We start from the raw sequence: 21314 nt of genomic DNA on the forward strand, positions 1-21314 counted from the left end.
TTGAGAGCAATATTCAAGGATTGAGACGCTCTACTTGGCCCCCAAATCCACAAGCATTTCTAGCCAAGTGTAGGTTATTCATGCTGATTGACTACAGAGAACCCTTTTTTTCCCCCAAGAAGCCATGCAAATGGATGATAACAACAAAACGATGCAATCAAAACACAATTCAAAAATCAATAAAGAAACTTGGGAATTGGTTAGATCCTTGCAAGCAAAACAACAGTACTATGCAAATGGGTTTACAAAAAAAAGTATGTCAAGAGATCCAAAGCTCAAGTACAAGGCTAAACTCGTAGCTAAAGGTTTCAAGCAACCATAAGGTGTAGATTTAAATCTTTTTGCATGTGGTCAAGATGACTACTTTGTGTATGGTACTTATACTAATTGCTATAAAGGACTTGGAATTAGTCCAAATGGATGTGAAAATTCAAGATCTTAAAAAAACTATGTACATGAACCAACTTGAAGGGTTTTGTTAAGCCAAAGAACTTGTATGTAAGCTCAAGAAAGCATGGTACAACTTAAATTAAGTTTTCAAGAAAGGGTATTAAAAATTTGATACTTTCATACAAATCTCATAAATTTAAGCGGAATCACACGGTTCACTACTTACACACGAGGAACCTCAATGATAGATCATTTATTCTTCTTGTGTTATATATCGATGACATACTAATTGGCAAAAAGAACACTCATGAGGTTGTAAATCTGAAGCAAATGTTGAGTCAGAATTTTGCCATGAAGGACAAGTCAAAGGGTATTCTTGAGTTTTCTCAAGAGTCACACCTTCAAAAGGTCTTGCAGCGTTTCAACGTGCAGGAGGGGAAGACATCGAGTACCCCCATGCCAACATATTTGAAACTTAGCACGACTGATTCTTTCAAGTCCAATGCTAAGAAGGCCGAGATGACTAAAATTGCAAGTCTCATGTATGCTATGGTGGCAAAGAGGCCAAAACGAAACACAAAGAGATGAGTTATCACTTCATACAAGATGTGTTAGCAAATAAACAGATCGAGCTCTGGTTAAGGTTTATGTAGATGACAACCCTACGGATGCTCTTACAAAGATCTTTCCGTGGAACGATTTGCACATTGCATAGAGCTGATAGGTATGGGATAAAGCCAATGTAATGCTTTACAATTATGAATATTTTTGTACATAGTTTTGTTATACTCGCACTTAAACCACATTGATTGTTAAGCGTGAGGTTATTGGAATACCACCAATATGGCTCACCAGACACACCCATACTAACTCACAACTAACATATCGAATATGAGTGAAGAACTAGTGAGCGTCATCTCACTACCAACTCCACCCTGCATTGTGTACTCTTCCTCACCGCATGCACACATCCGCACTCACACTCCTTCATGTAGAAGGAGATAGTGCTGCCATCAAACGCCAACACCATAGGGACCACACTCCAATGGGCTCACCCGGCCCCCCACACATTTCTTGTGCATAGTTACTTACTTAGGCGGTTTATCATTGACTTCACTGTAAAGTAGTATTGATATTGTGGCACCATAGAAGCTGGAGACAACATGGCGTCCATTGCTTCCCAAGAGACAAGAAGAAGGCCAGCAAGGAGGGTGTGTGTGTGTGTGTGTGGTGCCAGCTGTAACATATCTTAACTAAGCCAAATGACACAAGTGATTTATGAGCCATCAACTGTGTTTTTTAATCAGGCTACCACTCTCTTCATTTCGCTTGAAAAGTAAAACCAAAAAGCTCTTTTACCAAGAAAGGCCAACAAGCCCAGTAAAATTGTCTGTGTCTGGTTTCAATTGAACGCATATGGATCATCAGAGTATGGGTCCAAAGACTTGCCTCCAAACAAGTCACCCATAGTTGTTGCGTAGACTCTTGAAGGCTTGGCCTGTTAAATACAAAAGCAATGCACGAGTATGGAATGTGTAAAAAAAGAGAATCGATCAATTTGTGATCTCTCTCTCTCTCTCTCTCTCTCTCTCTCTCTCTCTATAGCTGTTCATACCTTACAAAACACGTATATATGAGCTGTGTTGATCAAGAAGTATGGTATGTGTGCAACGTAGCAAGCCCATTTGAGTCCATAGTCCCAATTAGTTTCAAAAATGGAGAAACGGAGCGTTTTCATTTGGAATGTAAGCTTCGGCCACAAAATTGAACGCAGAAACAGAGTTTTGGTTTTAAAGTCTTAGAATAGGTGCAAGCCTTTAGGTGGACGCGATTTGCGTACTCTCTGAATAGCAAAAAACAGCCAAGGTATTGGGGGAGAAAAAATTTGGAGGTTTTACTCTCAAGGGGGACCCTTCCCCCCTTTCCTTTGTTGCAAGAAACTTCACCCCAGGGCTAGGAACTTCATTTCCCTGATTCTTTAGACCGTCACGTTCTCAAACTAGGAAACGTCACGAAACACCTAGATTTTAAAGGCAGGGCACTTCAGGAAGTTCTTTTACAAGGACCCTTATTTCCTAGCACGAAGAAGATATACCTCCCATATAAATAGATTGTGACTTACACATTCATTTATTGGCAAAATTCAGCACTCTGGACCTATCCTTGCCATATAGTCCACTTGCAACTTGTGCGATCACTAAGGTTTGTAACCTTCAACCCCCACAATCTTCTTTAGATGAGTTATCGACTGCCTAAAACTCAGTATATATCTGTCACAATTTTCCTACAAATGTCCTTCTTTCTACCCGTGGCATCCCTATCAATGTGGTTACATGTTTCCTTGCATTTCGTTAGACATGTCATTTCCATCTCATGCAACCTAGCCTGTTTCTGTAACATTTCTGGATACCCCAAATGTTAACGGCAAATTTTAAAGACTCATAGCCATCATGAGAAATGTATTCCATTATCCATATGGTAGGAGAGAGAGTTGGTTGCAAATATTTGATGGATAAGATATATACTACATTATAAGTGCCACCTCCTTTGCACATTACCATAACTCTACTTCAAACCTTCCATTTTTCAAATCCAATGAGCTTCAGCACGTCAGTCTTGTACTGCAGCTCATATGTAAACCCTATTAAGTAAAATTTTGTGCAGCAGGATAACTGATTCTTGAACACAATCTTGATTCAAATTTGAGTTGATCCTTTGAGATGGAAAGCACAAGACACTCAAAAACAAAATCAACAAAAAAATACCTTTCTGTGCTGAGATGAAATCCTTGTACTCTTCCTCTTTCCCATTCTCTTCACATCCAGTGGAGACTAATCACCGTCCAAAAACTCAGTGTGAGAGAGAGAGAGAGAGAGAGAGAGAGAGAGAGAGAGAGAAGCAAAACTACAAAGATATAGACATTCACCTCAAACATTACTGTGCTTTTTGTTCGCTTGCGTGTGATGGTCTTCCTTCCATCACTGGTTGCAACCTCATATTCATGATGAGTAACCTGCATTACACATCATTCACTTGCTTTGGGATTTTTACTAGCCCTCTTTTTATCAAATGGCAGTGGCTGTGCACCAATTCCTCACGGCTCCAGCACTCTGGTTTTACTCAAGCTACCAGTCTAAGCTCATTCACTGCACCAATTAACAGCGGGCCATTATCTGATTACTAGCCTCCTGGCTGCCAGTACAATCATGCCTAACAAGAGCAGTGCCTAAATCCACAATCCTTGAGATGCCAAAGGGATGCATTAACCTTTAAACCCAAATAAGAAATAGTTGACAAAGCATAAGATAGCAGGACTGAACCGACAAACCTCAGCCAATCATGTGAACCTTCATCACTGTCACAAATGAGCGCGCCTCTCGGATTTCCACAAATTGCGCTAGCTGCTTTTCCTGACAGATTTTTGACAAGTTGCTTTTGGGGCTAATTGCTTTTGAGTTTAGAAGCTTTTGGGGTTCTGCTTTTGGGGCATCCCTTGTAAGAATAAATAAGCCCTTGGGGCCTCACTCTGCAGGGCATCTCGACATAGAGTCTGAGAGCAGAGGTCCCTCGGGAGTTTTACTTTTTGCGATGATTAATGAAAAAGAATACCAAAAGGGGCGCCAGACTTTGGGGCCAATATCTCTAGGCACAGAACTACGCCGGGCCGTGTCGACTCTCTCTCTTTCAATTAAAGTTCAGTGATTATGAAGTTTCTGTTCGCGTGTTGCTATTGATTTCTCGCTTGGAGTGTCCAAGCTTGTTACAATGGTATCAAAGCTTGGAAAGATTCTTCTTCTACGGAGGATCCGATCCTTTTTGCAGCACATGCACGTTTTTGTGAAAGAATCTTCGTGTCCCGACCTCGGACTTATTAGCGACTCCCACCCTTCGTAAATCGCGAATAGGGCGCGCGCCGCTCCCGTCTTCATCGCTCTGTCTTACACGGCATAAGCCATAAAGAACTCCAGATTATACATGGGTTCTCGCGGAGAATCTGACAGAGATAACACTTCTCAGTGGGGAGGCAAAGAAAAGTCGAAATCTGGCGCGGTAAGTGAAGAAAAGAATGAAGATTTGGGCAAATTTTTCGGCGGAGAAGTTTGCCAAAGCGGAGTACAACCGTCAATTGCAGGTTGACACGTGTGAAAAGATTGATCAAGTACTCCAAAAACCCAAGATTTGCGAAACACCTGAAGAATTACCCGATTGATGAGATCTTCTTGAGATGGCAAGAAGCCATTGATTCTCCTCTCAGATTGGGAGAGAGCTAAAAGGACAAATGAGTGCAGACAAGCGGAACCTGTACTCGCAGAAAGAGCTAGACAGAACTCTTGAAAAGGAGATGAACCAGAGGGCCACCAAAGATAAGCAAGAGAGTTACAAAGCAACAGCTGAGCGCGGGAGAAAAGAAAAGACGAAAGCAGGACTCGTACCAGATTTTGTGGAGACTATCGACCTTGATCAGATGAACGGGAATACCGAACTTTGCACAGCATGGGGCAAAGTGCGAGACCAAGAAACCCTTATCTTCTTTGATGGAGAAGCCAAGGCCAACTTCAACCGAATTGGCGGCTAGATTTTGAATTATGCCCAAGGAAATGGGGCCACAAGCCGAGGCTGTTCTAGCGGAACCAAGACGGGATGTTGCCATTACACCGGTCATTGGCAAACCACGTTTGCAGTGTTAGGGGTATTTAGGGCGCAAGGACTTTTACATCATGCCTTGGAAGGGTGTGACATCCTCCGAGGAATCCCTTGGTTCCTCAAGAACAGTGCCGTGGTCGGTTTCAGGGAAGGGAAAGCTATCTGGAAGAATAAGAAGGGCAAAGAGATTGTACTTGATGGAAAACTGAAAGACCTCAAAAAAGGAACGACAAGATTTTCTGCAAGCTCAGGCTGACTGTTTCTCTAAGGGCTTACCTGCGAGTTGCCTCCTTCACGCCTTGAAGATCACACGATTGATTTGATTCCCGATAGTACACCACCGAACTGGCCATTTTACCGACTTAGCCGAGCCCAAAATGAAGAAATACCGACTTAGCCGAGCCCAAAATGAAGAAATAATGAACCAGAACAGATTTTTCCCATTCCGAGGATCGATGATATACTCGATAGACTTCAGAGTTCTACTTGCCAAATTAATCTGAAGAGTGCTTATCATCAAATCCGAATTGCTCCTGGAGATGTCTAAAGACAACTTTCAGGACAACTTTTGTGGATAGGATTTTCAGAAAGTACCAATCATTTGCGGGCACTTTCTTTGACAACATTATCTTCTTCTCCAAGAATGAAGCAAAACACAGACAACACATGTTCAGGCATTGCAAAAGCATAAGTTGGTTATGAATGCGAAAAAGAGCAAGACGGGGGTACAGATGGACCCAGCCAAAAATTCAGACTATTCGTTATTGGCATGATTTGAAGAATGTTCATGAAGTTCGAAGCTTTCTAGGCTTGTGCCCATATTATCGGCGGTTCACTCGGGAATTTGCAAAGATAGCTTCTCCTTTCCATGTGTTGATTCAGAAAGGGGTTCCTTCTACTTGGGGACAATCAGAGATTGCAACCTTTTAGACTCTCAAGGAAAAGTTGACAACCGAAACACTATTGACTTCACCAGACTTGCAAAAGCCCTTTGACGTTAACTGTGATGCATGTGGTCGCAGTTTGGGAGCAGTCTTGATGTAAGAAGGTCATGTCATAGCTTATGAGAGTAGGATGTTTTTACGTCCTCAGTTGGTTGCACAGATTTATGAAAAAGAGCTTTTGGACAGTTATCTATGCTCTGGCGACACTATTTACTCAGAGCTGATTTTATACTCTTTACGGGTCATTAAAGTTTACGCTACTTGTCACTGAAGCAGCTTTCAGAAAAAGCAGATGCGATGGGCTAACATCCTGCACGGTCTCGTTTCCAGATTGTCCATGTTCAAGGACACATGAATTCAGTGGCAGATGCATTGTCTTGGAAGCCCTTGGTTCTGGCTATTTCCGCGATACATCACAAAAGCTTCGAGGTATGGTTGATCAGTACGCCACCGATCCTGACTTTGCTTATATTTTTACCGAGATTTAGGATGGGGAGACATTTTTAGGTATTCCGTACGGGATGGCTATTTGACGCGGAAAACGATGTTGTGTTCTACACAGCCTTTTAGAGAAAAGGTTTTGACAGAGTGCCATTGTCCACCTTTTTCTGGCCATCGCGGCATAGATACGGTAAAGAAGACGGTAAAGCCCGATCATTTGGCAAAACTATTTGTCTCACAGATTTTCCGACTATATGGCATGCCTCAGTCCTTTGTTTCAGACACAGACCCCCGGTTTACTAGAGTGTTTTGCAGGGCAATCTAGGAGAACATTAGCACACGGCTGCAGTTCTCGTCCTCGCAGACAGATGGGCAATTTGAGATAGCCAATTCAATGGTTTTGGATTTGTTGAACTCCTATCAAAAGACTAAATGGGAAAAGTATTTTCCCTTGGTGGAGTTTGCCTACAACAACACAGGGGGAAGGCGCCATTTGAAGTATTTGAGGATGCTAAGAAAATTCCTAAATTTCTAAGCACCTACGACAAGATTCTTTTGAAGTAGATTTCTGAAAAAAGTCTAGAAGGCATGGAAGGCCATCTAGCCGTTCAGAGGAGGAGAGCTCGTCCTCTTTTGACAGTGACCAGATCAACAAGAAAACCAAGGAGTTCAAGGAAGGGAGTCAAGCGTTAGGTTTGAGACGTTTTCAAGCTACCAAGACACCCATCGAGCCCTTGAGTTTGTACAACAGTTTGACGTCGCCTTCTCTGGAGGACGGTTCTCATACCATTTCAGGAAGCGAAAGGCGGCATCTTACTTGAAAGGAACTGAACAGACATGGTGGTCTACTCTGATATTACGCAGAGAAGCACCTACGACGTGATTAAAATTCAAGACAATTTTCACGCCAACTTGGATATCAAATGAATATGCACGAGATGTCATCACGGCTTGGCATCACTATATTGGATGACTAATGCCATAGGTTTTGGGATACTTATTTGCCAGTGTCTTCGTTTCGGAAGATTACTGTGAAAGACCAGATTGAGCGGTTTTGTTGTGGTTTGCTAAAAGAGATTCGAGACTGTTGTCTAACCCAGAAGTCTGACTCTATTCAAAGACTTATGTAACATGCTAAGGGACGATTTGGAACACATGCTGGCTCATTGACTTATCCTACGAGTAGGATAGTATCCACCTCAACAGGGCAAGAGTCTCTCAGTGAACAGAATGAATCAAGGGAACCAAATGATAGCTCATCACTGGATTCTGGAAAATCAGATGGTAGCACATCCGAAGGTTCCAACGAACTAAGGGAACAGATGCAAGTTCATCAAAGGATTCCAGAGAAAAGGGATCAGGTGATAGTGCTTCTTAGGGTCCCGATGATTGAGACTAATGTGCCCATGAACAGGGGAAGCCAAAGAAGCTACCCACAAGTCCCTCGGCCCAAGGAAAGAAAGGAAAAAGGGAATCAGCTGGTAGATCAGAGAATTCCCCATATCCGGGATAAGATTTTTTTTTGAAGCAGATCAGTATGATCTAGATCTGGATACTGCTTTTGCCAAGGTGAATGAGGCTCTTGAGAGGTCTTAAGCACGGTATAAGAAGGCAGCCGATAAGATTCGACACGACTTGCAACTGAAGGAAGATGATTGGTAAGCACGGCATAAGAAGGTAGCCGATAAGATTCGGCACGGCTTGCAACTGAAGGAAGATGATTGGGTGCTCTTACGATTTGAGCTAAGAATGCGATACTATGGCCCTTTCCCGATTCAAGAGAAGATAGATGATGTATCCTAAAGTTGCCAGACACTTGGAAGATTCACAATGCTTTTCATGTGAGTCTCTTGAAAAATTTCAAGGGTGAGGTGCCAATCGACAGGAAGCCTGAGGGGCAACCTATAGTGGAAGAGAGCGAGGAGTTACTCCTTCTGGAACAAAAGGAAAGGAAAGAGAAAGGTAAAGCGAACGGCAATTCTTAGTCAAGAACTATCCGGCATTGGATGCGAAGTGGATGGACGAGGGCCTAGCAGATACTCCTCAGATTTGGAACTTTACCTTGACGCTTTTGGTCTAGCTTTGGCTATTCCAAGAGTTTCGGAGATCAATGGGATTGCACAAGAGAGGAGTTACTCCGTTCCTTTGTCTAGATGGAATAAAGTCACTGATTTCCCTTTGGACTTCAGCGATACTGATGTGCTCACAGTATTCTGTTGGATGACTTTATGAAAGAAGTACTTGAAAATGGGAATTCCCGAAAATGAATCTGATTTTTGTGCTCACTCATGTGATTGTGTTGAGTACAGGTTTGCAAGACAGAATGGCTGCAGCATTTCGGTCTTGTGAGACTATGGACATGATCACAATAAGGATTGGTTAACTCGACATCAGTGAGGTCCTTTGTGGATCTAGATGCGATTGCTAAATACGTTGCAAGGAATCATAGTCTTAAAGAATCTATAGACATGATCGCAATAACGATTAGTTGAATCCGACATCAGTGAGGTCCTATGTGGATCTAGATGCAATTGCTAAATACATTGCATTGAATCATGGTCTTAGATTTGGAATCAATTTTTATGTGATTGATTTGATGTGAATGTGCACTGACTGTGTCGTCTTGCAAGTGCTAGATGTGTGTTGTGTAGTGCATCGGTACTTTAGAGTCAATGTCTACTGAACTGGTTTATGGCCTCTGTCTGTTCTGCAGGCGTAATCGAGGGCGATTATCATTTTTTCAAGAGGGAGGTATGTCACAAAATGATGACGTGGCATGACCACCCGCGGACAAACATGCTGACATGGCAAACAATACGCCTGCTAACGTGGCAGACAGTACGGACCCCCGCGATTTGCGTTGACAGGTGCTGACGTGGCAGCCTGTACGAATTTTCACAAATTGCGCTAGCTGCTTTTTCGGCAGATTTTTGACCAATTGCTTTTGAGTTTATAAACTTTTGGGGCTCTGCTTTTGGGGCATCCCTTGTAAGAATACATAAGCCCTTGGGGCCTCACTGTGCAGGGCATCTGGACGCAGAGTCTTGAGAGCAGAGGTCCCTCAGGAGTTTTACTTTTGCAATGATTAATGGAAAAGAAATACTAAAAGGGACGCCAGACTTTGGGGCCGATACTTCTAGGCACGTAACTACCCCGGGCCGTGTCTCTCTCTCTCTCTCTCTCTCTCTCTCTCTCTCTCTCAATTAAAGTTCAGTAATTATGAAGTTTCTGTTCGCATGTTGCTATTGATTTCTCGCTTGTAGTGCCCAAGTTTGTTACAGACGTCACCACGGCAAGAATACTTTGCACCAAAAATCCAAGAGAGAGAGAGAGAGAGACTCTAGCCATCCCTCGCAATGATCAACAGGGCTATGACATTCTGCAACTTGCAGGCGAGACAGGAGCTGCCCAACACACCCACGAACCCTCGGCCGGTGCTCTTCAAGTTGGATAGGGTGAAAGACCTTAAACCCTTTTGTTTACGTCCCTCGGCCACACTTTCTGGGTTACGTTCTTCTTGTCCTCTCAGTTCTTTCCAGTTGGGCCACAGCATCACTTGGTAATCACCCTCGATTACGCCTACAAAACACCTTAAGAACAAAAACTTTCTTCAGTAGACACTGACTCTATGTACTCATGCACCAAACTCTACAAATCCAGCACTTTTACAAAGACATCAGTCACTGATCAAATCACATTTTTGTCGAGGGTTTGAGATACAAATCATGATCATTTGTAACATACTTAGCAATCACATCCAAACCACGCTGACCTTTTCACGGATGTCTTGATCTACTAAATCTCGTTGTTACTATCACATTACATCCTTTCTTTTATTTTTCAAGCAGACCATGCCCATGACTATCCCCACAAGACAGTACCATCACTGCACATGCAGTTCACACATCGCACACTTAGTTCACGTTGAACATTGTGTTTCAATCATTCAATCTAGCCATCTCATCCCGTTGAGAACTCTTAATGCACTTACAATAGTATCTAGTCATCTCGTTTAGACATATATTTTGATGCACTAGAATCACATTTAGTTCTCATTCACTCAGACCTCGTTGATTTGTAGATGCACTAAGTTCAAATCATTTATCAAATAAAATGTTGCAGACATTTCATCTTTTAAACTGCGATCAAGTGATCCCTATGCTTCTCTTCAAACTTTTGAGTAGGCAATCATGTCATCAAAGAATGTACCCACGAAATTTCTATGTGGTCTAAATATTATGTCCATCATTCTATTGACTGTGGCAGGAGCATTTGTGAGACCGAATGGCATGACAAGACACTCATAGAAAGCAGGAGCATTTGTGAGACCGAATGGCATGACAAGACACTCATAGAAACCAAATGTTGTCCTAAAAGCAGTCTTGTGGACATCTTCTGGCCTAATGCGTATCTGGTGGTACTCGCATTTTAGGTCTATCCTGGTAAACTGTGACGCTCCCTTAAGCCGATCAAGAATGTCATCTATCCTCGGTATGGGGAACCTGTTCTTGATGGTATTCTTTTTATTCAAAGCGCGATAGTCAATGCACATGCGCCATGAACCATCCTTCTTCTGCACTAGGAGTACAGGCGAACAAAAAGGGGATGAACTGGGCTGAATCAGCCCCTTCTCTAAAAGCTCGTTGACCTGACTCATAATCTCTTTTTGTTGGGCTGCACTACCCTTGTGCGGTAGTCTATTCGGTGGACTAGAACCTGGCACAAGATCTACGGCATGATCCTCAAGTCTCTCAATAGGTAGCTCCCCTGGCAAAGACTCTGAAAAACAATCACTGAAACCACTCACAAAAGTTGACCTATCTAAGGTAGACAAATTAAATACAACTGCAAAGATCAACTGCGCAGAAAGATGATTCTTTATTACAGATGAAATATCAAAAGCAGAAACAACTGAAACAGACTCGCCTTTAAGCTTTACATCAAGGACACGAGTCTCTCCTCTATGTACAAGGGTAATCTTTTTGTTGCAAGTATCCACCATAGCATGCAACCTGTAACACCATGGGATACCCAATAACACATCATAGCCCTCAAGTGACATAATAAGAAATTCTTCCGCATCCACATAACTCTGAATGTGCAGACAAAGTTTCCCCAAAATGGGAGTAACAGGCTCTAAATGACCTGGGCATGCCAAACCTGTTTCACTTGTCATATCCATCTCATTTGCACGAATGCCCAACTTCGATGCCAATTTTGGTGATATAAAATTTGCACGGGCTCCTAGATCAAAGAAAACCAATACTATCTGGTCTCTAACTTTGCCCTAAGCTCTGCACAATTCTGTGGCATCTGTGTTTGGCTGGTCACCAACCAAATCTGGGACAAGTCCTGCACTTGGCTTCTTTCCTTTATGCTCTGACTTGTCATCCTTATCATGTGACTTCTTTTGTGGACATTCATTCGCAAAATGTCCCTCCTCTTCACAAATGTAGCATTTCTTGGCCTCTCTTAGAGCTTTCCTTTCTTCAAAAAAATTGCCAAAAAATGCCTTTTCTGTCCTTGTCTTCGCCCATAAGAAAATTTACACTAACATGTCAGTTTTATCAGTGGAGGGTTTCTTTGTGGGAGGCACAGAAGGCTTTGCTGCAGCATTGCCCTTGGCTGAAAACTCTTTGCCCTGGGACCCTCTCTTGTTGCTATTAAATCTATCAGAATCTCCCTTCGACAGATTGCTGGCCACTCTCGCATTCTCAATCAATTGCACCATATTCATGACAATAGTGTTTGTGCAGTAGTCCCTGATTTTCTTGGGCAATCCACAACAGTACTTCTTATATATCTTCATAAGTTCAAAATAGTCTAAACTCACAAATTATAAGAGGGAATAAAGCACTCATAAAACTATAAAATCAAGGGACACAAGAAAAAGAAGAAAAGAAAAAAGAAATCACTTTATTTGCTACGGAATAAAACTAGATAAAACAAAACATTATTAACTTAACAATGTTTTTAGAAAAGTCATGCGCAAAATAAGTTGACGCAGCTTACTTGGCTAAAACTTAAAACAAGTCATCAACTTTAAACAAAAAAGGATAAGACATCTTACAAACTTAATCCTCAAAATCAAACTTCACACAACAACTTCTAAAGAAACAAATTCTTAAGTTCTAACGTAAGCTAAATACGAAATTGAAAAATGAATCCTACTACAAACCTACGAAGAAGAGGCTACATATAACCAAAGAAGTACAAAGATCCAAACTTGACAATATGTGACCTCAACTTCGCTGCTTGTCCAAACAGGAAGAATAAGATTATCACCTTTATCATACATAGCTTGGACAAAAGCTATGACATCCCTACTCACGTCGTCAGTGCCCAAGAGTAGCAACGGTGCAACCCAAAACTGTCTATTGTACTCTTCAAGATTCGCATACTATTTAGCATTCAACTCATGCCATTCTGTGATCACATCCACTTCAAAAATGTTTGTAAGCCATGCAGGTGCAAAAAGCTGTTTGAACTGGACCCACGTCGTAGGAGCTTGACCTTGATTCAACAATGCGGTCCACCATTGAAGCGCGTTCCCTTCCAAGAAAGTGGCACCCTTGAGTATCTTCGAAGACTATGTAAAGTTTCCTCCAACATAAGCTGCATCAAACTGCTATATGAAGGTCAAAGCCTTTAGTTGACCCTCAGTTCCCTTGAAGCTTTCAAACTTCACTCCCTGTCCACCTTCCTTGTAATCGTTAGGCTGACTCAAAGGAGTCACATTGTCATAAACAGGTGACCGTGAAAGTGGTGCTCCAAGATTGTTCATTCTAGCACTCGCATCACCTATTTTGCCTGTCATATCTGCATTTTGGGCATATGGCTATGAAAAACCAGCCATACCAAATTGTGTTATAGGCATTCGAAATTGATCATAGGCACCCTGAAAACCTGGTTGGACACCCATGTTCCCATACATAGGACCATGCCTGTTTGCATTGTCCCAAACACATCCCCTAGCATATAACCTTTGGAAGGTCCCGCCATAGCTTGAAACACTGAACCACCTCCAAAATAACTAAGGTATGAAGTAGGTAACGGAAGGGTCTGACGCACAGCGTGCTCATTACTCCCTTGACCATTCACAAACGGTTGTGCATTAGAAATCTCCTTTTCTTGCAACACCTCAGTCATGCCTTGTGTCGGAGCCTGAAATTCCTGTGTAGGAGCATGTAAGAACTCTTGCATCCTTCGGTTGTTGGCCAACTGCTGAAACATTTCCATGAAGCTATGCAGTTGAGCTCTAAACAACCTCTCCTCTTCTTGAAGAGTTGAAAGAACTTTCTCTATGCCATGTGAGGAAGATCCCTCTTCAGGTACTTGGTCTCTCTTCTCTGCCATATTGACAAGCTCTGTGTTGCTTTCACCCACAACAATCCACGCTACACTTTTTGAAGAAAAAGTGACTGCGCACACAAAGACCGAAACCTTTAAGGCCCCAAAGACAGGTGCCCCTTTCGGTATTTCTTTATTCAATCAAGAACAGACGATCCGGACATGTGGATCAGAGTCTCACAAAGCTATCCAAACCTGGTTTTTGACCCAATTTCGGCAACATAACGACGCCAAAACCCCTGTAGGTCAACAGCACATGTCTAGGACAGATTCCCTCACAATTTAGAGCTTTTTGGTGAGGTGTAACAGAATTTCAGCGAGCTATAATTCCCTATTTTGCCACTGCCAGGTGCCCAAAGCCCTGTACAAGCATGCCAAGGCCTTCCCGAGGCTCCCCTGGTGTTCTCTTGCAGTTTAGGTACGAAACCCTAAACCTGTAGAAAAACACAGAAGGGTGTGTGCTAGCAATGTGGATTATGTTTTGGTCCCCCCACATCACTTATAACATGCATTCAAAACTTATCAGTCTCGCCTAGACTTGTTGGAGTGGTTGTAGATCATGCTCATATATCTTTTGCAGTAGATCTTACTTACGCTATTGGTGGCTTCCACCAAGCGGCACATTGCCATCCAAGAAACCACTTTTGCAGAGAGACAACAGGAGTGTGTGTAGCAGAGCTATATAGTCTTCTAGCACGGGAGAACCCCATAGACCCTTGTCAAAGCTCACCTAGATATTAACAGAGATGATATACACAGCGACAGCCACAGCTTTTCTTGATTCTCATCTTCCTAGGGAGAGCACGGTTTGGGAGCATCGAGAGACGAAAGCTCAGGTACGGAGAGAGATGGCTTTGGGAAACATCACACATGGGCAGTCACGTATACTCTTTCAACACCTTATATGAGAAAAGAATAAAGCTTTCTTAGCTCAATTTGAGAGAGAGTTATCAAATGCTCTTAAGCCAGTAATCTAGGGAGGCTTGACGACTCTCTAAAGAGCACTCACCCTCTCCAATCGTTACTTCTATAAAGACATAGACATAATATGCATCCTCTCAATACACAGTCGCAGAGCAATTACCATCATAGTAACGACAAGAAACACAAAAGGAAAAACCGGAGTTTCGACGAAGGCTAAACCAGTTAAGAAACAGAGTTTCTTTTGATTAAAAAAATTAATTAAATGTACAAACTATTATAGAACTCGAAGTCGTGATATATCATATATCCCATATACATAAATCACCACAAATCCAAAAAAAGTGGTTTATAATCATAATCTACTCGGAACAACACCAATACGCTCAAGGCTCAAGCACATGAGTCGTGAGAATCGTCCACCTCCTGATTGTCCTCACTAGATGCAAAGGACCTTCACATGCACCACCACCATTTGCCACCCATTTTAGGGGTCCCCAAAAATTGCAGGGAGGACGAAACTCTGTTTCTGCCTGTCCAAAACTTCTAGAAACTGCCTGTCCGTTTCTTTCTGATGACTATGGTTACCATTCTCGGACCAGCCAAAGCCCTGTCCTCCCACTTCTCCTTTCTTCACACCACAGATGGTGAGGCAAGCCATTGATAGACTACACACAGAGAGGGCACAGGATCATGATCGTATACTGGCAGAGCATTTCATACCTGCTAATTGATGGTTTGTTGGCCTTCATGTTCAATAGGCCATGTGTGAGGGGTTTCCTAAGACTTGGAGACAATTGTACCACTACTCAAATCTGGAGATCCGACCGTACCAACTAACTATCACACTATCAAGATTGGTCACTCCTTGGCCAAGCCATATGAGCATCAATCGAGCAAATGGCCACAGAGAGAGGGTGTACGAGCTTCAGGGTAAGCTGGATTCAGGAGGGGATTCTCTACACTTGATCATATCTTTACACTTAGAACGATCATTGAGGAGGGCAGAGCACATGGGAGGAGGATTTATTGTATCGTTGTGGATTCCCGCAGAGCCTTTGACACAATCCCAAGAGCCAGACTTACACGGAGACTACATTACTTGAGAGTCCCACGGGAGCTTGTATGGGTATCATGGCACTCTATGAGACAGTTATAGGGAGAGTACAGACATCAGTCTTTCAGAGCCTATTCACTCTACTATTGGGATGAAGCAAGGATGCCCACTTTCTCAGACTTTGTTTGGATTGTATATTGATGAGAGTTCTGAGTATATTGAGCCTGCAGGGATAGAGGCACAATCGTATATATAAGTATATATGTGTGTGTATTCTAGTGATTGAAACATTTTGAGAGGGCCACAGACCCCAAGTTACAAACTACAACAAAAATAGCGAATCCCATAATTTGCATAATTTAACCATATGCATGTTAATACTTACTGTTTTGCTGTGTGTAGGTAATATATGACTCTCACATTTTCCTTTTTCAACATGGCTCTGGGTTTTCAGACAAAAACCAAATCAGGTGAAGTTATACAGATTAACACAAGGCATCTTGTGTAGTTCCATGCTTACTTCCACTTTTTTCCCTTCGTTTAGACATGAAACTGCATGTGCGCCGTTGATAGCCGTAGAATAAGTTTGATCTGCAAGTAGATGCGGTTTTTCCTGTAGTACATTATGAACTATATCAGTTTTGGAGACCAGAGATTGGTGAGTGATAATTTTGGCACAATATGGGGACAACGGAGCATCTGAAAGGCGATTTGAGGACAACAGATAGACGAAATTCTCTTGAGTCCCTTGCAAAACTTTGAGGAACCTGAATGCTTTGATTCTTCATGAGGTTTAGTTTAGAATCATCTCTTTGCAAACTTTGGCATTTCTCCTCAGAAACTGCAAGCTTTTGTTTGGCCTGCACCAAAAGAATCAAATCTCAAAGCTCTACGCAAAAGGCACTATCAATCAACTTTTCAACGCTGCCTTGAAAGATGGCGAATTGAAAGATGGAACCTCTTCAAGTTCTTTCTTTAAAGCCACTTCAATATTCCGGGTTAATTGTTTGCAGTTCTCGTCATGCACTTTACGGTCTGCTTCATAAGTATGGACAGCCTCTTCATACTTTTGAAGTTCAAACCAGAAAGCACACAATATCATAAGAGGCTCACTTTTTGAGACAAAGCGATACTTCACAGCTTACTTGTATTACCTTCCTTGCTGCTGCCTGCAAATCCTCTTGCCGTATAAACTTCTCCTCCTTTAACTGCTCTTGTAAAACATTAAGCTGTTGTTCCAATCTCAGTGCTCTTTCATCAGCCTAGAAAGACAATCAGTCACTTATTCTGAGTGTTGGTGTCAGATAGTTTCCTGACTCTAGAAACCATTACTGATGTGACATCACTCTTGCTACCTGGGCTGCTATGCACAGCCCATACCAAGCCAAAAACTGTTCACCCAGTAAACCCGGGCTAGTACGTACAGCCTTGCAACAGGTTATCAATGTACTTTACCTTAGAACTATTGATTGAATTGTCAGTGCTAAGTTTCTTAATCTCTTCTGCGTGCTTCTTCTCCAACTCCTTTGTCTTTGTATCAAGCTCCGCCACCCATTTCCTTTTCTCCTAATTCAGCAGCCACACAGCATGACTTTGAAAACATAGCTACGCTGAGCAGGCTTTTGGTTTGGTGATAGATGCTTACTTCTTCCAGCTGCCGGTGTAGTTCTGCTTGATGCTCAGACACCAATAATCTTTTCTCTGCCTCATAATTTTGCATCATTTCTCTCACCTGAATGTTGCAAAATAAGACTTGCACTTGTCACACACTTAGCACCAGGTTGTTACAAGGACATGCTGTGATACCTGAGCTTGATGCTCTATCCCAAGAGTTTTCTGATTCAAAAAAGAAATCTCTTGAGCTTTACTTAGTCCCAGCTCATATTCTTCCCTCATTGCTGCAAGCAAGTTGGCCGCCTGAGATAAAATTTAAAAAAACAGTCCACATCAAAAAAGTGTCTCAAAGCCAAGTCAAAACAGGGAAACCAGACCGTTCAGTAATGTCCCAGAACATACCTTCTGTTCTTCTTTCCTTATAGCTTCTTTCATCTCACTTTCACATTTTCTCTTGATCTCTTTCATTTCCTGTAATAGAAACAGAAAATATAAATAAAAGAAAAGACTTTGCTTGAAATTGCAGAGAAAATTGACCTTGTCATTTCTCTCAGAAATCTCTTTGATGTGCTTGTTCAGCTCCATAAGCTTTGTCTCCAGCTGAGTCTCAGCCTGCCTTTGTATATCATGACTAAGCCTTTCCACTGAAATCTTCTGGTCTAACGCCTGCAGGAGTCATAGAGAGAACTTTTTACTCTACGTGAACAAATGAAATAAGTATGCACATGCACATTATACACCTTCGAAACTTTGAATATGTAAAATTAAATGCAAAATTTTTATATAAAAATAAATTTTGATTCACTTTCTTTCTATACACTACCTAAGATTATGGTTGTATTCATGTATGTAAACATACCTTACGCATAGTCGATAATTACACACACACACACACACATACATATATAAATCTGGTTTTCTGTGAAACTATGTATATACACTCACTCAAAGATATATACTTACAGGCATGCATACACATCTACACATAAATAGGAATATATGTACAGTACACACACATGCGTATGTACATGGGTCTTAAACTAATATTTCCATATTTGTATATGGTCCAAGGTATGAAGAACAGAGAGAAACCCAACTTGCCTCTAAATACTGACTTTTAAGCCGTTTCTGCTCATCAATTAGACCCCCAATTAATTGATCCTTTTCCAACAGACTTTGTTGCAAAAGGGAAGTCTTAGCCTCCTGTGCAGCAAGAGCCTCTTTATCCCTTGAGCTATTTCTGCTTAGATTCTCTATTTCACAAATCTTCTCTTCAATAACATGCTTCATGTTTTCATTTGCAACCTTAATTTCCAGTAGTAGCAAAGAGTTATCTGCCACTAATTGGTCCTGCTAACAAAGGCACATCAAAAGGTTGATCGATCAATGTACTAAGCATATACTACCTACATCAATTGCTAGGTAATTACAGCATTCAGGTGTAACAGCTGGATTATGAACCGAACACTTCGACTACAAATGAGCACAATATACGGCAATGGATGCACTTGCCCTTCTGTTCGTTAGGTCCTTTGCTGTCGCAGACAATTCAGCGAGCTTGAGTTCCAATTCTTGAGAAAGCTGCACCAATTTCAGTTTTTCTTCTGCCAGATCATTGACTTTTTGACGAGCAAGGTCAAGTTCTTGTTTTAATTCCTGCATCATCTTGACACTCCGCTTTTGACTTGTTTCATGTTCACCCTTTACCACCTGCAACTCCTCCTTCAGATCTAAACAGGACATCAGAAAACATCTACAAGTAAGCAACATAGAGATTAGATGATTTCTAGATTCACGCATTAGGAGAACTTGCCATTGACATGTTTTTCCGAAGCAGCTTTAGAGTTGACAATTTCTCCATACTCCAGTTCAAGTTTTTTCAGTTTTCCACACGTGTCCTCCTTAGCACGCCTTTCCTGTTCCGCCAATTCCTTGCAAGTTTCCATAGCTGCCGAAATTTCGTTGACATTTTCCTTAACTATAGAGTTAGCAACCTCTAGATCGTGACTTTTCGAGGCCATCTTTTCCAATTCTTGCTGGAGCTCGTTGTTTCTATTCCACACAGAAGTGAATCTAGCTTCGAGCGCCTCGTACTGAAGGTCCTTATTCTTCTTCATGGTAGCCTGCAAAAGAAAGTCAACGACGGCGCAATCGGGAACTATGACCGGAACCTCGAGAACGATGTAACTTACTAAGTCGGCATCCATTTTTTCTAACTCGGTAGATTTCATGTCAACTTCGTTTCGAAGCTGGTCGAGTTGCATCTCAGCAGACTCTACCCTTTTCTTTTCCTCACGAAGCAACTCTGTCGAAGTCCGCAGATGCGTTTCCATTTCGGCTGTAAGGTTACCCAAAAAGTACGTCCTCAGGGACAAAAGTTTAGCGCTGCGTAAAAATTGTAGAATACTCGACGCTCCAGCGCCCTTGCTTGCCTTTCTCGGCTTGAAGCTGCCGCAATTTACTTGTTTCCTCAGCTAGACTGTTTTCAAAATGCTTCTGCAACTTTTCAAGCTCCCCAAACTCCATCTCCCCTGAAAACTCTCTCTCTCTCTCTCTCTCTCTCTCTCTCTCTCTCTCTATGTATGTATGTATGTATGTAAGTAATATCATCCAATATAATTTTCTCTGATTACTTACAGTTCGCAGCTATCCTTTCCGAATTCTGTTTCTTCAACAACAAATCATCGACCTGCAATTTGATTTCTTGATGGAACCTCGACCTCTCTGCCAGCTTTTCTTCTAGTACCTGTTTGCCTTGCTCAGCTGCGCTGGATTTCCACATGAGAGAGAGCCACAAAAAGTCTTACGGGCCGAAAACTTCGGGCCTTCTTACCTTCATGTACTTGTAGAGAGAGCTGCTGCAGTGTTTCCATTAGTTGATTGCAGAAAGTTCTAGTGGAAGAGAACTTCGATTCCAAGCTTTCCCAAAGTTTAAGTGCCTCTTGTTGCTTCAATCTCAGTACGAAGTTATCGTTTTTTGTATCTTGAAGCCTCATCTCCAGCGACCGAACTTCCTGCTCAGACTTCTCAAGCTTGGTGTACTGCAAAGAAAACATTAATTCGTGATTATCCACGGCCATTAACCAGGTTCGCAAAGGGAGCTTCTTCTTACCGTGACTTGCAGGTCTGTTTTGACAGACGCCTGTTCCTGAATCATTTTCTCTGCAACAGAACGGACGCTTAAAACGAGAATGAATGCATGTCTCTGGGACGTCTGCCTTGACTCACCTGCCGTAAGTTTCAATTGTGACAAACTTTCGCTTGCTCGCAGATCAGATTTGTTCATGCGAGCTTCTGACCGCTGCAGACATCCTTTGAAGCTCGATGGACCAACAAGAGCCGTCCTGGCCATGAAGTGAGCTCGACTGTCTACCATCCTCATCAAGCGACACAAGCTTCGCTTGTCCTGAATGCCGATTCCGCGACCTTAACTGAGGAGGCTCTAGACGTACTCGCGCGCAACCAAACAGCGACCCTGACTGAGGAGACTGTAGAGATCCTCGGACCCCGTTATGTTAAGCGCAACTACCAAACGTCGACAAAGCATGCAACTCTCGTCACTAATGGACACACCGATTATATTTCACATATCTTCTATACTAATTTGGCTGGCCTCGTGATTTTTATCACTTGTTTGGGGGTTGCATTTTCATGTCACTAATTGACACCTTCTTATGGGAGGTGGGATCAAGGGCTCACAATCACCAATTGATCGTGATCATTGGATTGTCTAGGGAATGCAAAAGATTCCAACGTTTTCAGATCTCAAGCTTGAACCCGTTCTCACTCTTCCTCTTGGGATTAATTCTAACCGCTAAGCTATCGCATAATCGTTGGGAAATGTGTGTGTGTTAAGTTTATAGACAATGTGGGAACTAAGTGTGAGCTTGGGAGGGTATGTACACGACACCGAATTTGGTGTGAACTCGATGTAAACTAAGTGTGAACTAGCT

At 42.2% G+C, this 21314-nt stretch overlaps 1 protein-coding gene across 4 annotated transcripts; it reads right to left on the bottom strand.

Moving 5' to 3' along the window:
- Positions 1-1001: 1001 nt before the first annotated feature.
- LOC147445063 (synaptonemal complex protein 2-like) lies at positions 1002-21181 on the bottom strand. Of its 4 annotated transcripts, XM_086527550.1 has the most exons (22): positions 20590-20966; positions 20474-20523; positions 20195-20402; positions 19999-20124; positions 19794-19892; positions 19554-19699; positions 19175-19484; positions 18874-19091; positions 18463-18711; positions 17899-18027; positions 17764-17832; positions 17554-17664; positions 17393-17479; positions 17203-17313; positions 16902-17009; positions 16706-16813; positions 16515-16607; positions 16268-16360; positions 16133-16189; positions 3317-3403; positions 3156-3221; positions 1002-1888 (listed from the first exon to the last, which is right to left on the bottom strand). In XM_086527550.1, the coding sequence occupies exons 1-22, from the start codon at positions 20741-20743 to the stop codon at positions 1793-1795; spliced, it is 2775 nt and encodes a 924-aa protein (XP_086383676.1). In that variant the 5' UTR covers positions 20744-20966; the 3' UTR covers positions 1002-1792. The 4 variants fall into 4 exon arrangements, with proteins under 4 accessions (XP_086383676.1, XP_086383677.1, XP_086383678.1 ...); XM_086527551.1 differs by lacking the exon at positions 16706-16813 and having other exon boundaries at positions 16893-17009; positions 20590-20965; XM_086527552.1 differs by lacking the exon at positions 16706-16813 and having other exon boundaries at positions 20590-20956.
- Between the last annotated feature and the right edge of the window lie 133 nt (positions 21182-21314).

This window comes from Adiantum capillus-veneris, chromosome 13 (genome assembly GCF_014529385.1).
Source record: "Adiantum capillus-veneris isolate H3 chromosome 13, ASM1452938v2, whole genome shotgun sequence".
Lineage (NCBI taxonomy): Eukaryota > Viridiplantae > Streptophyta > Polypodiopsida > Polypodiales > Pteridaceae > Adiantum > Adiantum capillus-veneris.

What these genes read in the sequence shown, in the direction of transcription:
- LOC147445063 (XM_086527550.1), bottom strand. Translation starts at nt 20,743, where the DNA reads ATGAGGATGGTAGACAGTCGAGCTCACTTCATGGCCAGGACGGCTCTT. An exon ending in CTCTCTACAAGTACATGAAG is followed by an intron (nt 20,125 to 20,194) that starts GTAAGAAGGCCC and finishes AATCCAGCGCAG; the next exon opens with CTGAGCAAGGCAAACAGGTA. An exon ending in TTTCATCTCAGCACAGAAAG is followed by an intron (nt 1,889 to 3,155) that starts GTATTTTTTTGT and finishes TGTATTTAACAG; the next exon opens with GCCAAGCCTTCAAGAGTCTA.